This window comes from Lutra lutra, chromosome 8, assembly GCF_902655055.1.
Source record: "Lutra lutra chromosome 8, mLutLut1.2, whole genome shotgun sequence".
NCBI classification, from domain to species: Eukaryota; Metazoa; Chordata; class Mammalia; order Carnivora; family Mustelidae; genus Lutra; species Lutra lutra.
In genome coordinates this window covers 80,001,724-80,019,238 of record NC_062285.1, presented here as the reverse complement: position 1 = coordinate 80,019,238, position 17,515 = coordinate 80,001,724, and the positions used below count along the sequence as shown (strand labels likewise).

Below are 17,515 nucleotides of genomic sequence, written 5' to 3'. Positions count from 1 at the left end.
GATGACTCATAGTTCTCTAACAGCATCCCTGTGTTCCTTCCTGTAACCCCTGTCATAGCTCTTTTGGGAGTGCCAGATGTGAATTTCCAATTGTCACTGGAAACCTTTAGCAATCTAACACTTGAGCACTTGTAGTTCAGTATGTTCAAAGGCAAACTGATCTTCTCTCCAAACTTTAATACTCCTTCACGTTGCCCTGTTTAATGACTTCCATAGGTCATCAAAGCTTGGACCTTCAGAATCATTGTTGACTTCCCTTTGCTACTTCATATATTGTATAAGTCACAAGTTCCTGTTGATTCAATCTGTGAAATGTCTCACATCCGTCTTACCTTCTTAATTTCTATTGTGGATATGCTGTTTCAGACCCCTTATCTCACATGCATTCATGTATTCATTCAGCGAGTATTTATTGATTGCTTTTTATGTACCAGGCATAGTGTGAGAGTAGGTCTCACTAGGTCTCATTCAGTAAAGGTTGAACAAGGTATGTCCTCTCTCTTAAATAGAATACAAAGATAGTCAATGCCGAGCATGTATCCTGGACAATGTGCTTACCTCATTTAGTCCTCACAACAGCTTTTGGAAGCAGATGAGGAGACAGAGGTGACAAAAACAAAGAGGTGCGGCATATGCATACCGTGATAGTACAATAAGACAATGTAGCTGGCTCACATTCTACCGTAAATAATGTAAGTGCATTAAGAAATAGACATCCTCAGGACACCTGGGTGGCTTAGTCAGTTGAGCGGCTGCCTTCGGCTCAGATCATGATACCAGGGTCCTTGGATGAGTCAACATCGGGCTCCTTCCTCAGCAGGGAGCCTGCCTCTTCCTCTGCCTGCTGCTCCCCCTCTTGTGCTCTCTTGCTGACAAATAAATAAATAAAATCTTAAAAAAAAAAAGAAATAGACATCCTCTCATGTAAAGTAATTAAAAAACAGGACTCAATGAGCCATATATAAGTTAAACCTAAGTTATAGTTTAGAGACAGCTATTTTAAAACACTTGCAAAGAAATCTGAGAGCAGAATCATGGATGCTTATGGGTTTTTTTTTTCCTGTTGCGTTAGACACTGCTAACTTGACAGCATTGTTTTTTTAGTAATTTATCTTCAGTGTCTTTCCAGAGCCCACAAAGTTTTAATGGGAGCATCAACTGTCTTTAATTAGACATTTTGTTAAAATATTTATCTAAGATAATTGTAGATTCTCATGTAGTTATAAGAAATAATACAGGTGGATCCTGTGTACCTTTTAATTTCCTTCACTGACAACATTTTGTAAAACAAGATACATATTACAACCAGGATGTTGAGATTGGTACAGTCAAGATAGAGAACATATCCATCACCAGAAGGATCCCTCATGTTGCCCTTTTATAGTATAGTAATGCCCATTTCCTTCTTGTCCCCATCCCCATTTAAGCCCTCACAACCACTGATCTGTTCTGTGACTTGTTATTTTAAGAATGTTATTTTTTTTTTTAAAGTAGACTCCATGCCCAGCATATGAGCCCACAGCAGGGCTTGAACTCACAACCCTGAAATAAAGACTCAGATCAAGATCTGAGCTGAGATCAAGTCAGACACTTGACTGAGCCACAGTGGCACCCCATTTAAGAATGTTATATTAGTAAAACTTATATAAATGGAATCAGGTATTATGTCAGCTTTTGGGATTGGCTTTTTTCACTTAGCTTAATTCTCTGAAGATTTATCCTGTTTGTTGAATATTTCACTCCTTTTTATTACTCAGTAGTATTCCATGGTATAGATGTGCCAGTTTGCTTAACCACTGTTTTCCAGAGAGGTGGTATTTTAAACCTCACCAAAATACATGAGTGATCCAGTTTCTCTGGTGTCACTTTTTTTTTTTTTTTGGTCTTTTCTCTTTATGTTATTGAATTAACTGTATCAGGCCTCTCCCTACTCCAAGCCATCTTCAATGTTATCACAGCTCAGTTTTAGATATGTGCTTTAAAGGATTTGGTTTAGAAACATTTAGAAACAGAAACATCGAAGGCATTTGGATACATCCAGTTCAGGGAAAGAGATCTTGGTTAGAAGCAGTTTTGTGAGTTGTCCCTGTTGAGTTGATGGTTAAAGTTATATAAGTGGATGAAATGACGAAAGCAGGGGCCCCTGTGTGGCTCAGTGGGTTAAAGCTCTGCCTTTGGCTCAGGTCATGATCTTAGGGTCCTGGGATCGAGCGCCATATCGGGCTCTCTGCCCTGCGGGGAGCCTGCTTCCTCCTCTCTCTCTGCCTGCTTCTCTGCCTACTTCTGATCTGTCTGTCATATAAATAAACAAAAAATCTTAAAAAAAAAAGACTCTAAGAAATGACAGAAGCAGAATGGGTTTAAGAAAAAGAAAGAGAAGAGGGCTGAAGACAGAGTCTTGAGAAGCACCGGTGTTTAAGACTTGGGTGATCAAGTGAGCAATCAAAATATTATGAATATAGGGCGACTGGATGGCTCAGTCAAAGCATCTGCCTTTGCTCAGGTCATGATCCCAGGGTCCTTCGATGAGCCCTGCATCAGGCTCCCTGCTCAGCAGGGAGTCAGCTTCTCCCTCTCCCTCTGTGGGTGTGCTCTCTCTCTCAAATAAATAAATCTTTAAAAAATATTACAAATATATTCTTTAAAACAAGGAAACATTAAAAAAAAAAAAAAAGAAGAAGAGCATATAATAGTGTCAGGTACCAGACAGAAATTTTCAGGTGAGAACTGAAAATGTCTCTTGCATTTGGTATGTAAAGGATCTGTGTTGGTTTTTGCTTGGCAGTTTTTCAGTAGGGGAAATGAGGGCAGAACCCTGGGGATAACTGACTGAAGCACAAGTAGAACTAAAGAAGTAGAGACAAGGAATGCAGACCATTCTTTGGAATAAAAAGTGAAAAAGAATGAATAATAATTAGCATTATTGGAGAAAGATCGTCTTTTAACTGGGGGAAATGTTTTTAGGCTGAGGTTGAATTGGTGGAGAGAAAGGGATTGAAAATATCAGAAAAAGTTTTACAAAATTGTTGGCTGTGAGCATATAATTACTCAATTTTTATTTTTAAATTGTTTTTTTAATAGAGTTTATTAATTTGAGAGAGAGCATGAGCAGGGGAGTGGCAGAGGGGGAGGAAGAGCAAGAAGCAGACTCCTTACTGAGCCCCTTTCCACGGGAGGGGCTCAATCCCACGATCCGGGGATCATGACCTGAGCTGAAGGCAGACGCTTAACCAATTTAGCCACCCAGGTGCCCCTCAAAATTTATTTTAATGAAAAGTATATAGAAAAGTGAGATTTATTTTATTTATTTATTTATTTATTTATAAAAGATTTTATTTATTTATTTGACAGAGATCACAAGTAGGCAGAGAGGCAGGGGGGACGTGGGGGGCGGGGGAAAGCAGGCTCCCTGCGGTGCAGAGAGCCCAATGTGGGCTTCGATCCCAGGACCCTGAGATCATGACCTGAACCGAAGGCAGAGGCTTAACCCACTGAGCCACCCAGGCACCCGAAAAGTGAGATTTATTGAGCAAGGTGCCAGAAGAGATGGAGAGAATTAGGTTCAGATTGGGGATAAGGAGGTGAATAGGGGTAAGCAGAGATTAATTTGTGTTTGAGTGAGTTGAGCCTGATGGCTTTGTTCATTTTTGCAGGGCTCCATGAGACAGGTAGGAGTTTGAGAAGAGTCTTGAGGTTGGGAACCGTTGCTGGGAAATGGAAGATGGTTCTGATCAATGAAGGAATAGGATTGTTGAGCCTAAGAAAAGAGTACACGTGGTGGCACCTGGGTGGCTCAGAGAGCTGGGCATCTGCCTTTGGCATGGGTTGTGGTCCTGGGTTCCTGGGATTAAATCGCACATTGGGCTCCTTGCTAAGCGGGGAGTCTGCTTCTCCCTCTGCCTACTTCTCCCCTGCTGTGCTCGCTCTCAGACAAAAGAGAAAAGAAAAAACACATAGTTGTAGAAGTATTAATTTGCATAGTGGGTCAAGGGTAGACCTAAGTTGAATTGGGAGTTTCAAAGCAGAGAAGGATGTGTAGTCAGGAATGGGTAGACTAAGGATAACTAAAAAAGTAATGGAGTTGGAAAACAGGTGAAGAATTACTGGGGGAGAGAGAGATGGAAGAATAGGTCCTAATTTGAAAAGAGGACACTGGAGTTAAGATTTCAGAGGTCAAGGAGCTTTAGATTATCATTAGTTCCAAGAAAGTGGGTTAATGAAACAGTGTGGAGATGAAAGCAATACATTTCCCATGACCCTGGAGTACTAAGCTAAGGAGTTTGAATATTATCTTAAAGTTGATGGGAAATCACCAACGAAGGGACATGACAGTATTAACCTTTAAGAAACATTACTCTAATGGCAATGTGGAGAATGGACTGGCGAAGGGGAAAACTGGAAGCGGTAAGAGACATTGCCAACCACTAGGCCATTGAACTTTTTGGGTCGGATAATGCCACAGTGGGTGATAATTGTATAATTCTTCTTGCCTTTCACTACTCTTCTGAGAAGATACAGACATCTTTCAGAAACTCTCAGGCGCAATAGTTTCTCTGATCTCTTTATTTTCACAATTACTCTGTAAATACTTTTACATTTGTATCTTTTGTCAGATTTTACGTTCCTTCATAATAACCTGCATGTCAGTAATCTTGCTATAATGTGGAACCTAAATATCTCAGTACTCTGCCCAAAAACATGTTTAACAGATGTTCAGCGAATGAATGAATGAATGAATGAATGAAGATGGCTCCCACAGACCAAGGAAACCCTGTCCTCCTATGAGCTAGATGATCTTAAGGTCCCAACAAGTCTGCCCTGGAACAGGTTCAGTTGTGATGCCCAAACAGTTTCGTACTAACAAAAAGTGCCATTCCCTATAAAGAGATCTCGAGCCTGGTTGTTTTCTCATCTGGGAAGCAGGTGAGGCTGTTTTCCGTAAGGCAGCATGGCGGATGCTTGCCGGAGCTAGTGAGCGCGGTTTCCCTCCCGGGAAGAAGCCATTACTGTTTTCCGTACAGCAGCATGGGGGCCGCCTGCGGGAGCTGCCATAGCATCACGCCCTGAGGGAAGAGGCCGCCGTAAAGGAGGCGCCGCTTCCTCTTCTCACTTCTCCCGCCTCCCACCGGTTGTCGTAAAAGGGTGAATGGAGAGCGAGTTGTGGGGGGTAGGAAGGGAGGACAGGGGGCGCGGAGTCAGAGTGGCGCAGCAAGTGGCTGCAGGTGGCGACGGTGGCGGGGGGTGGGGAGTGAGGTAGTCTAGGGGTCGCGGAGGAGGAGGCTGAGAGGATCAAAAGAAAAACTAAAGCTGCAGTCTGGCCTACTGGTCCGGGGGCCGCGGAGCCCCCACCCGGGGAGATGGACCTCAACCGGATCATCCAGGCGCTGAAGGGCACCATCGACCCGAAGCTGCGGATTGCAGCTGAGAATGAGCTCAATCAGGTGAGGAGCGGGCCTGCGGCGCCCCCCTGGCGCCCCCCGCGGGCTCACCGTGCTCTCCCTCCTCGGCGCCCCCGATCTCCACCCCAACCCGGGCTTTGGACCCCGACGCTCGTTCCGGCCCGCCCCCCACCCCCAGCCCCGGGGGCCAATTTAGCGGCACTCCCCGGATCTTTCCTGAACAACTCGCGCACCTGTTGGCCACCTTTGCATCCTTTCCTGTCGTTTTCCTTTCACGGTGCAGTTTGTTCAGTCCACTGGATCGCTGAAAGAGGCTTTGGAAAGCTTTGCCAGTGTTCGCAGGATGTGTGATTTCCCGAAGTACGCTGATTTAGGGAAGAGGGTGGGAAATTTCACTTAAAATTCGGATCTGAGTTCAGCTTTTCTCCAGACCCAGCCTTTTTTAGGTGTTGCGGTGGGAAGCCCTCCCATCGCCTGCTTCTGTGGGGTTGGTAGGACTGTTTTGACTGATTGGCAGAGTTTTGTTGGAGCTCTGGGAAAGGCTGCCGGGAGAGTACAGGGGAGAGGACAGGCAGTTTTCATCGTGGTATATTGTACAAAAGACACGTCGAATAATGTGCGTTTGGAGGCATTTCTTATAAGCGCTAAAATGTCTAAGACTTTCTTTTATCTTCCATCCTCTGTTCTTATTGGCCCTAACCTTGTTCCAGCGTTACCACCGACATTTCGAAATTGTAGTGATCCCAAAATTTAGCTCATGTTTTCCTCCTCACCTGTAAGAATGAATGATAGACTTCTCACTAAAAAGTACGAATTAAGGTCTACTCCCTAGGGTAGAGTGACAACTGGTTAAGGTTGGGGTAATCCTTAAAATGTAAAGTAATATACCTAAATTAGTGGTTTTCAAGGTGCTGCCCAGGATGAGCAGAATCTACATCACCTGGGAACTTGCTGGAATTGGAAATTACTGGGCTTCACATTTAGAGAATCAGAAACTCTGGGGGTGGGTCCCAATTATGTTTTTTTTTTTTAAGGAAAGGTCTTTTTTTTTTTTTTTTAAAGATTTTATTTATTTGACAGAGAGAGAGAGAGATCACAAGTAGGCAGAGAGGCAGGCAGAGAGAGAGAGGAGGAAGCAGGCTCCCCGCTGAGCAGAGAGCCCGATGCGGGGCTCCATCCCAGGACCTGGGATCATGACCTGAGCTGAAGGCAGAGGCCTTAACCCACTGAGCCACCCAGGCGCCCCCCGCCCCAATTATGTTTTAATTAGCAAGCTAGGTGATTCTGTGCTTCCTGAAGTGTGAGAGCAGCTGTCTTAAGTAAAAGTTTCTGTGGGAGTTCACTAAGGTTTTCCTGGTTGGAGTTGACTTTAAAGTGCAACTGTGCATTTGAATCTTTGAAATCCAGTGGGAAATCTGGACGGCGTTTGGAGTAAGTGTGAATTCAGGATTCCAAGAGATAAAAGGGAGAGTGAAAGCACTGGAGGGAAGGTGGAGTTAAACAGAAGCCTAAAGAGCATGTGTTGTTACCTCGAAAAGAAAAGGACTCTCACTCAAAATAGGGGAACGTTAAAGTCAGTACCTGTCTCAGGATTTGCGAAGCAGGGTACTATATGTTGATTGGCTAGAAGAATAGTAATCCAGGGGTTGCTTAGAAGGAACAAAGCAAGAGCTGAACTTGGAATCTATTAGTATGTCCAGGGGCATTGGCCCGTTTGTGACCCCCTTCTCTTCACAGTGAGGCCAGATGTTATTTTGATAGTGTCAATAGGGATTATATCTTTGCTATCATGTTGTACCTTCCTGCTCTGTTCGCCTATCCTTGCTTTGTTTCTGATTCATCAATGTGTAAGTGATTCATCAATGTATAAGTGTCTGTCCCCAGACAGAAGGGGAAAGGTTGGTGGGAAAGCCTGCAGAACTAGAAGAGACCCTTGGGACCCAAGTCTACATTTTTCTTCATGGGATTTCAGTTCAAACCCATTTCATCCTCACTCTGCCCTGTCCCATACCCACCCATTTCATCACAGACCATAATTTCCTCTGCAGCTGCTCTAAGTAGCTTATTGCTATGCCACTCTTTGGCATTACGTTTTGTATAATGCTTTGGATTGTAATACGCTCTTACTAAGTACCTTTTTTTTTTAATTGTAAGTAGAAGACAAGTATAATGTCGCATAACCTTATAGTAAAATATGGCTATAATATTGGGTTTTGTGTGCTTTTTCTTTATCACCACTATCATGTCCTGCTTTGTTGGACAAATGGGTGGGGAATCTATCATAAGTGATTAGGGTCCAGCTTGTTTATTTTAGTCTAGGTCCCCCCTCAGCAACTACGCTCTGCCTAGGAACTGGGGGCAGCTTCTGCAATGTACTGATGATCTGTCAATTGCCTTGTAGAAGAGTAGGCAGTTTCAAAACATAACGGCCTCTGTTCTGAGGGATAGATTCTTGTTTGGAGTTATATTTTTCTGTAGTCAACATATTTCTGTTACTAGTTATTGGTTCCTTGATTGCTGTTGTGATATTGTTTCTGTGGGAAAATGCATTTTCATTTTTTCTTTTTCTTTTTTTAAAAAAAGATTTATTTATTTGAGAGAGGAGAGCTTGTGAGCCTGGGGAGGAACAGAGGGAGAGAGAGAGAAACTTAAGCAGACTGTACTGAGCATGGAGCCTGAAACGGGGCTTAGTATCATGGCCCTGAGATCATGACCTGAGCCAAAGCCAAGAGTTGGATGCTTAACCAATGGAGCCACTCAGGGGTCCCCAGAAAAACACATTTTCAGTTTTAGCTCAGGATATTAAGAATGCATCCTTTGTGCATTCCTCCCGGTCTTTAAGCCCAGAAGTCCCCTTAGCAGCAGCAAAGGGAAGTAGGAATGGGTAGATATCTTGCTCCAGTAACTCATCCACAAAGGTATCTTCTTTTAATAAAACATTCTCCACATGGCCTCAGTAGCGAAATAAAAATAATTACTTTCTTTGCTGAGCTTTGGAATCCCTGCTTTTCTGTGCATCTGTCTGTATCATTTTTATTGCCCTTTAAGAGCATTTGCTTATATGAATAACATTTATTTATTTATTTTTAAAGATTTCATTTATTTATTTATTTGACACAGAGAGAGAGGCAGGGAGAGAAGGAACACAAGGAGGGGCGAGATTGAGAGGGAGAAGCAGGCTTCCTGCTGAGCGGGGAGCCTGATGTGCTGCTTGAACCCAGGACCCTGGGATCCTGACCTGAGCCACCCAGGTGCCCCATGAATAACATAGTTATTGAGTTCTCATGCAGACACTAATATAAGGCTCTGCTTTCACAGAGCTTGCATTCTGGTGGGGGATAGAGATCAGTAAGTAGTATTAGGTCATAAGTGCTATAGTGCTATAGATAGTAAAGTCCTGGAGAGACAGTGTTGGAATGTATAAATAATGTGGTCATTCTCTGAAGAGTGACACTGAGCTGAGACCTAGATGTTGTGAAGGAGTGAAGCAGGTGAAGAACTGGGAGACAAACAGAGGGAAGAGCAAGTCCAATAAAGGCCTTCAGCTTGGCATGTTGGAGCACTTGAAAAGGTAATGTAGTGGGAGCCATGAGGCAGAGAACGGGAGGCAGCAGTCTTTGCTTTAAAATGAGTTCTCGTCGGGGCACCTGGGTGGCTCAGTGGGTTAAAGCCACTGCCTTCGGCTCAGGCCATGATCTCAGGGTCCTGGGATCGAGCCCCGCATTGGGCTCTTGCTCAGCAGGGAGCCTGCTTCCTCCTCTCTCTCTGCCTGCCTCTCTGCCTGCCTCTCTGCCTACTTGTGTTTTCTGTCAAATAAATAAATAAAACCTTTAAAAAAAAATGAGTTCTCGTCAAATGCAGATTTATGCTAAGTAAATATACTATTTTCAGAAAACTTCACAGATACAAAGTAAATATCGAGAAATGTTTTCATTTTTTTCTTAGAAACCTGAACCCCGAGAGGGAAAAAGAAATTGGATAAATATTTTTGAGGAAAAATTGTATGAGACTTTATCTGAATTTACCTTTGGATGTTTTAGCTGGCCAAATTAACATAGTTTGAATCAAGGTTGAAAGGAGAAGACAAAAAGTTGCACAAGGTCATTTAAATGGCAGGCAGTTGCAAAAAATGGAGTTCCAAAATGTGTGCAAAGGCAACAGTGTTGAAGTGAAAGCAGTCTCCACAATAACTACTCTAAAATAGATACTATTAGTCTAAGTGTACAGGTTATTTTGTACTTATGTGTAATAAGTATCTATACTGGAGAGATTAGAACTAAGCTATGGATGTTTTAGTCTTGGATTCACCATGGGATCTTTCTGTATCTGAAATGTTACAAACATGAGTTATTTTATAATAATGTACATGTAGAAGGTTAGAAGATTGGGCTAAATCTGTGTTAATTTCGACTCCTGTAAACTGCTGTTAGGAGAAATCTGTTTTCTTAAAAATTACTTTAAAATGGTGGTTTCAATTATGAATGAAAAAGAACTTTATGTACAACAGATTTAAGATTCTGAGGTTTAGATAGGATGAAAGGAAGAACAATTATAATTAGGAATTTTTTAAAAAAAGTTTTATTTATGTATTTGACAGGGAGAGAGACAATGAGAGAAGAAACACAAACGGGGAGAGGGAGAAGCAGGCTTCCTGCCAAGCAGGGAGCCCGATGTGGGTCTCAATCCCAGGACCCCGGGACTATGACCCAAGCTGAAGGCAGATGCTCAACGACTGAGCCACCCAGGCACCTGGATAATTCAAAATTTTATAGAAAGAATTGGAAAGCAAAATGTTCTTGGATGGAAAAGATCGATATTAAAATCTCGATACGAATTTTCCCCGAATTTTTTAGTCCTTTATCTTATTAATGCTGTTATGAATAAATGAGTAGGAAAGATGGTTAAATTAAAAAGTTGAGTGGTGGGCCTCTGGGTGACTCAGCTGGTTAAGCGACTGCCTTCAGCTCAGGTCATGATCCCAGAGTCCGGGGATCGAGTCCCATGTCGGGCTCCCAATTCTGTGGGGAGTCCGTTTCTCCCTCTGACCTTCTCTCTCATGCTCTCTCTCTCAAATAAATAAAGAAAATCTTAAAAAAAAAAAAGTTGAGTGGTATACATAAACCTAGTGGTATGTTGAAAAAGATGCCACTGTAGGTCCAGGCTCTTGGGAGAAGGGAAGCTGAACAGATTCTCTTCATCACTGTTGGCTTTAGGCTTACTGAGAATTTGTGAGTCTTTTCTGGGAATGTCAGCGGGCAAGGCCAAGTGTAAGCTCTGGGAATGTGGCAGAAAGGTAACCTGGTCCAGGTACTTGACATTTGGAGGGAGTATTATCAAAAGGAACCGGCTGCTCTGTATCTTTTTTAATTTTTTTTTTTTTTTTTTTTTTTTTTTTTACTTCTACAGTCAGCCTGTCAAAACTCAGGGGTAGGTCAAAGTAGAACTGGTTGGGAGAGGCAGGGAACTGACCCAGGCAGCACACACGTCAACACAGACTTAACTTGGGTGTCAGGTTTAAAAGATGCTTCTCCAGGTGCCTGGGTGGCTCAGTTGGTTAAGCATCTGCCTTTGGCTCAGGTCATGATCCTAGGGTTCCAGGATTGAGCCCCGGGTTGGGCTTCTTGCTTATGGGGAGCTTGCTGCTTCTTCTGCCTGCCACTCCCACTGCTTGTGCTCTCTCTCTCTGACAAATAGATAAATAACATCTTAAAAATAAAATAAATTAAAATAAAATAAAATAAAGGATGCTCCACCAACAGGGCAGCTGGTGGTGACAACTTTCAACACTGTCTTATGAGGCACATTGTTCCAGCCTGGACTGGTTCTTCATAGCTCATGCACAGATAATTAACATTATCTTGTCTGGTTTCCTATGCTGGATCCATGTTTTCTATGTTTCTGTTTGACAAAAATACTATCAGCAAAATTAAAGCACAAATAAGCTGGGAAGAAACACTTGCAATGTGTAGGTCCAATAAAAGTTAGGATTTTAAATTTATAAATAGCTCTTAGGATTTATTAAGAATGAAACAAATACTCTTCAAGAAAGGATAAAGGGAATAATTTGTAGAAGAAAACAAATAGCCAACAGAAAGGATAAATTTTAACTTAGCAGAAATGTAATTTAAAATATGAGTCAATTTTGAAGGAATGATAATGCTAAACATTGTATTGGATGGATGGGTATATACTACTTTTGGGAGTGTAGATTGCTACACACTTTCTGGAGAGCATTTTAACAATATATGTTAAAAAACAAAAATATTCATACCCCTTTATTCATCAATTTATTCCAATTTTGATTAGAAGTATTTCAGTAGTCTTATTTTTGCCTTGGAAAATTTCTCTCACTTTAAAAGTTTTCCTTTTATTTGGACAGTAATGTATTCAGTAACAGTGCTAACAGTTATTCATTTATATTGGCCTATTTTATAAATATTTCTTTGTAATTTCAGTCCTACAAGATTATCAATTTTGCCCCCAGTTTACTTCGGATTATAGTGTCTGACCATGTGGAATTCCCAGTACGCCAGGCAGGTGAGTAGTTTTTTCATCCTTTATAAAATTATTTATATCTGTGATTTCTTTAAAAAATAGGAAGCACACTAAAGTATTTCTAATGGCTTAAAAACTCTCTTTTTCCCTGGAAATATAGAGGTCGATACTGAGTTTTTACATCTTCCCTAGTTTTTCCTCTCCTCCTCTCCTGTTCACCTACTGATTCCTTGCTTCTGTAATTTTGCCATTTTCCCCCTTAGTTTTCACAATTCCAGTGGCCTAATCTCCCTAATTGTTTATGATTCCTGGTGGTCCACCCTTTGGGTCCATAGATGAAGACCGTGAATTTACGTATGTGGATTTGAGCTCCATTCATAAGTCAGATCGTGGATGTAATATATGTGCACAGGTGTTCCTAAACACGTGTTTGGGGAACAGGACTTTCTTTTTTCTTTTTTCTTTTTTTTAAGATTTTTATTTATTTATTTGACAGAGATAGCAGCAGCAGAGGGAGAGGCAGAGAGAGGGAGAGAAGCAGACTCCCCACTGAGCAGGGAGCCTGATGTGGGGCTGGATCCCAGGACCCTGAGATCATGACGTGAGCCGAAGGCAGAGGCTTAACTGCCTAGCCATCCAGGTGCCCCAGGACTTTTGTTTTAAACATGAGACTTACTTTCAAGTGCTGTGGGACCTTATGGTAGTTCCATGGTGTTGTGCCTTCCTCTTTTTGCCTTTTTAATGAGCTGGTCATTACAGGCCAGAATGTAAAAAATGGAGAACGTCTTGGAGTGTCATGAGTCCTGAGAAGATAGTAATATCAAGATAAAGGGAATAAAATGATAAATGCTAATTTAAAAAGTAGGTATTTGAAAACTCTTTTTTTAAAGCTAGGCCACTTGATATATATTCTTTTTTTGTTTGTTTGTTTTTTTGTTTTTAAGATTTTAATCATCTATTTGACGGAGAGAGAGACAGCGAGAGAGGGAACAAAAGGAGGGGAGATGGAGAGGGAGAAGCAGGCTTCCTGCTGAGCAGGGAGCCTGATGCAGGGCTGGATCTCAGGACTCCTGGATCATGACCTGAGCCGAAGGCAGATGCCTAACGACTGAGCTGCCCAGGGCACCCCAATATATATTCATTATGAATAATTTGGGCAACACAGAAAAATATGAAGATGAAAGTAAAAAAATTTACTCAATATTCATTGCTCAGAAATGGCCATCATTAACATTAGGCAAACATTAGTCTTTGCAGGTTCAGGTAGGGAGAGATTGACAATTTTATACAGGTAAGATTATACTCTACACGCTGATAAAAGTATTTAATTTTCCTTGAGCATAACAAAAAAAGAGGTAAGGAATCATTAGCTTTGGGGAAATACTTGTAGCAATATATATGATTTCCTAAAAGATCCCTTTGTAATTAAGAAAACTGTGGAGATTTCTCAAGAAATTAAAAATAGAGGGACGCCTGGGTGGCTCAGTTGGTTGGACGACTGCCTTCGGCTCAGGTCATGATCCCGGGGTCCTGGGATCGAGTCCCACATCGGGCTCCCAGCTCCATGGGGAGTCTGCTTCTCCCTCTGACTTTCTCCTCGCTCATGCTCTCTCTCACTGTCTCTCTCTCAAATAAATAAATAAAATCTTAAAAAAAAAAAAAAAGAAATTAAAAATAGAGCTTCCCTATGACCCTGCCATTGCACTACTGGGTATTTACCCCAAAGATACAGATGTAGTGAAAAGAAGGGCCATCTGTACCCCAATTATAGCAGCAATGGCCACGGTCGCCAAACTGTGGAAAGAACCAAGATGCCCTTCAACGGACAAATGGATAAGGAAGATGGGGTCCATATACACTATGGAGTATTATGCCTCCATCAGAAAGGATGAATACCCAACTTTTGTAGCAACATGGACGGGACTGGAAGAGATTATGCTGAGTGAAATAAGTCAAGCAGAGAGAGTCAATTATCATATGATTTCACTTATTTGTGGAGCATAACAAATAGCATGGAGGACAAGGGGAGATGGAGAGGAGAAGGGAGTTGGGGGAAATTGGAAGGGGAGGTGAACCATGAGAGACTATGGACTCTGAAAAACAATCTGAGGGTTTTGAAGGGGTGGGGTGTGGAAGGTTGGGGAACCAGGTGGTGGATATTAGAGAGGGCACAGATTGCATGGAGCACTGGGTGTGGTACAAAAACAATGAATACTGTTACGCTGAAAAGAAATAAAAAATTAAAAAAAAAAAAGAAAAAAGCTTATGGAGAGACTCTTAATCTCACAAAACAAACTGAGGGTTGCTGGGGGGAGGGGGGGTTGGGAGTGGGTGGTGGGGTTATGGACATTGGGGAGGTGAGTGCTGTGAAGTGTGTAAACCTGGCGATTCATAGACCTGTACCCCTGGGGCTAATAATACATTATATGTTTATAAAAAAATTTAAAAAATTAAAAAAAAAAAAGAAAAGCTTATGGAAAAACCTACATGTTGTAATTATTTGTAACTTTAACAAGGTGTATAAGACTTATGTGTATATTTTTTGAAACTCTAACTCTGTTGTTTAATCTTTGTTTTATGAAATAGGGCTGTTCTGAAATCACATTTTGCTAAATGGAAACTATTTTAATAATCTAAGTGTTTATAGGGCCATCGCAGAGTTCTTGTGAAGCTTTGTAGAAATAGTATTTTTAAAGATTTTAACAGTTTATTGATTTAATATGTCTTCTTTACATGACATATAAACACTACAAAAATTCATTGGATTGCCCCAATTACACCCCAGAGATACCTGCCATCAACTTTGGTGCAAGGTTCTCCAATTCCTTTTTTTCCTATAGATTTGATAGTTTTAAAATGTAACAAAAATATGTTTTTATTCCACATGGTGTTTTATAACTTATTTTTCCCCATTGAACCATATACCCTTGGGGGTTCCATACTGGTGTATATGCATATAAATGTGCTTTATTCTTTGTAACAATTGTTTATTATTTGTTTGTACAGAACTCCTTTAGTTTATTTAAACAATTTGAAATTGAAGGATATTTCCTTTATTGTCCCTTTTTGTTGTTATTGTTGATAGAGGCAAAGCGATAATCAGAATCCTTGGACATTTATCTCTGGATACTTGTGGAAATATTTTCTTTCTTTTTTTTTTTTTAAAGATTTTATTTATTTATTTGACAGAGAGAAATCACAAGCAGGCAGAGAGGCAGGCAGAGAGAGAGGAGGAAGCAGGCTCCCTGCCGAGCAGAAAGCCCGATGCGGGGCTCGAACCCAGGACCTGGGATCATGACCTGAGCTGAAGGCAGTGGCTTAACCCACTGAGCCACCCAGGCGCCCCAGTGGAAATATTTTCAAAGAATAATAAGAAATGGAGATGCTGGGTGGATATTAATGATATTAAAATTTTCAATTTTGAATCTTCTCACCAAGTTGCTTTTGCTTATTTTTTGTGTCATAGCTGCAATAATGCTAGGTTCCTCATATCCTCTATACAACTTTGAATCTTAATAATGTATATAACTGAGTTTTTTTTAAGATTTTATTTATTTACTTGACAGAGAGATCACAAGTAGGCAGACAGGCAGGCAGAGAGAGTGGGGGGAAGCAGGCTCCCCACTGAGCAGAGAGCCCGATGTGGGGCTCAATCCCAGGACCCTGGGATCATGACCTAAGCTGAAGGCAGAGGCTTAACCCATTGAGCCACCCAGGTGCCCCTATAACTGAGTTTTGAAATGTAAATAGCATTTATAGACAGTTTTTCTTCATAATTTATGTAGATTTCAAATCTGTTAGTCACAAGACAGAGTTTATCTTGGTGGTTAATTTTTTATTAGGACAGTTTTCTCTATTAGAGCATCTATTTTATCATTGAATGTAAAATATACAGTGTAAAATTCTACATTATATCTCCCCTAAACTTAAAAATTTTCTGTCCTATTTAATCTATTATTAAAATACAGAGATACCCCAAGAACCTTATGGTGACACCAGACAGGTACTTTATCATTTTGTCATGACATTTAAAAAAGAATGATGTGATTTTTGCTTTAAAAAGAAGTCAGCCTGCATATATGCTAATATTAGATGGAAATTAGATTAAATATTTAATATTAATTAATTAATTAATTAATTAGATTAAAATATGCTAATATTAAATGGAAAGACATAGTTCTGCAGAATAGTCAGTTCTTGATTTTTTGGCTTGTGGGCAATCCTATAATATTCTTGTTACCATCAATCAAGCTCATTAGTGAATGTCCCTTATTACTTTACTGTGGAGAAATAGGGAAAAAATGTAATATTTTGATATTGATAAGCAAAACAAAATAAATCTGAATGTTCTGTTATTTTCTAGTATTACGAGGCATAATAGCATTCTTAATATTATTATCCAATGTACAGAGAAAGGAGCCCATCTTAAATTTAGTATAGTTATGATTAAGAATCTCTCAGGTGGCTTTGTTTTCAGTTTTTTACTCCTTGCTTGTGAGGAGACCCTCTACTATACCTAAACCTAGTTTTAGAAATGTGGTTTCTTTAGTAAATTTTGGAGTTGCTATGAGCAGAAAAGTCGTTTGGATTTGAAAGTGGTAGTTGAGGGGCACGTGGCTGGCCTGGTCACTAGAGTGTGTGACTCTTGATCTTGGGGTTATACATTTGAACCCCATGTTGGGTGTGGAGATTACTTAAAAATAAAATCTTTAAAAAAAAAGATTAAAAAGTAAATAAATGAAAGTGGTAGTTTAGGGTTGGATGTTATATTAGACCTGATGAAGTCATTGTTGGTGACTGGTGTGGGGACCCTCGTTTGAAAAGTAGCATGGGTCTGTTTTCTGTAAGTTGCTTGCTTTTTTGTTCTTCTGACTTTTTGTATATATTTTTAAAAGATGGATGGGGCCATGTGGGTGGCTCAGTGGGTTAAGCCTCTGCGTTCAGCTCAGGTCATGATCTCAGGGTCCTGGGATCGAGACCTGCATCGGGCTCTCTGCTCAGCAGGGAGCCTGCTTCCTCATCTCTCTCTCTCTCTGCCTCTTTGTGATCTCTGTCAAATAAATGAATAAAATCTTTAAAAAGAAAAAAACATGGATGGGGGTGCCTGGGTGGCTCAGTTGGTTAAAGCCTCTGCCTTTGGCTCAGGTCATGATCCCGGGGTCCTGGGATTGAGCCCCACATTGGGCTTTCTGCTCAGCAGGGAGCCTGCTTCCCCCTCTCTCTCTGCCTGCCTCTCTGCCTACTTGTGATCTCTGTCAAATAAATAAATAAAATCTTAAAAAAAAAAAGATGGATAGGGAGGGATATAAAAATTCAACCTATAGCTAAGTTATTCACAAGTTATTCTTTAAGGTTAACCTTAGTGTTCTAGAATACAGAACCTAGAAAAAATTGGGAAGATGCCTCTGATCAGTCCAGAAGCATGACAAGAAACTCTTTCATTAAAACCCATGTGTCTTGTATGTAGGAAGCTCTTGGCTCTTACTCAGAATCTATTTAATCTTGTTTTGGTTATAATTTACATGCACTATTCAATTTCCTAGCCTGTAACAGATTAACGAATAAGAGAGAGAGGGACTACCAAATTACAATGAAAAATGGAAAAAACCTAGAAACGTTCA

General features: G+C 40.9%; 1 protein-coding gene across 2 annotated transcripts in view; it reads left to right on the top strand.

Moving 5' to 3' along the window:
• Nucleotides 1-5,126: 5,126 nt before the first annotated feature.
• Nucleotides 5,127-17,515, top strand: part of IPO8 (importin 8) — an 88,162-nt gene continuing 75,773 nt past the window's right edge. The window contains exons 1-2 of one of the 2 annotated variants that reach the window (XM_047739647.1): nucleotides 5,128-5,441; nucleotides 11,855-11,936. In XM_047739647.1, coding sequence (XP_047595603.1) covers nucleotides 5,358-5,441; nucleotides 11,855-11,936 — 166 coding nt within the window. In that variant the 5' untranslated portion in view covers nucleotides 5,128-5,357. Of the gene's footprint in view, nucleotides 5,442-11,854; nucleotides 11,937-17,515 lie in introns of both variants that reach the window. The other variant, XM_047739648.1, reaches the window with a different exon arrangement.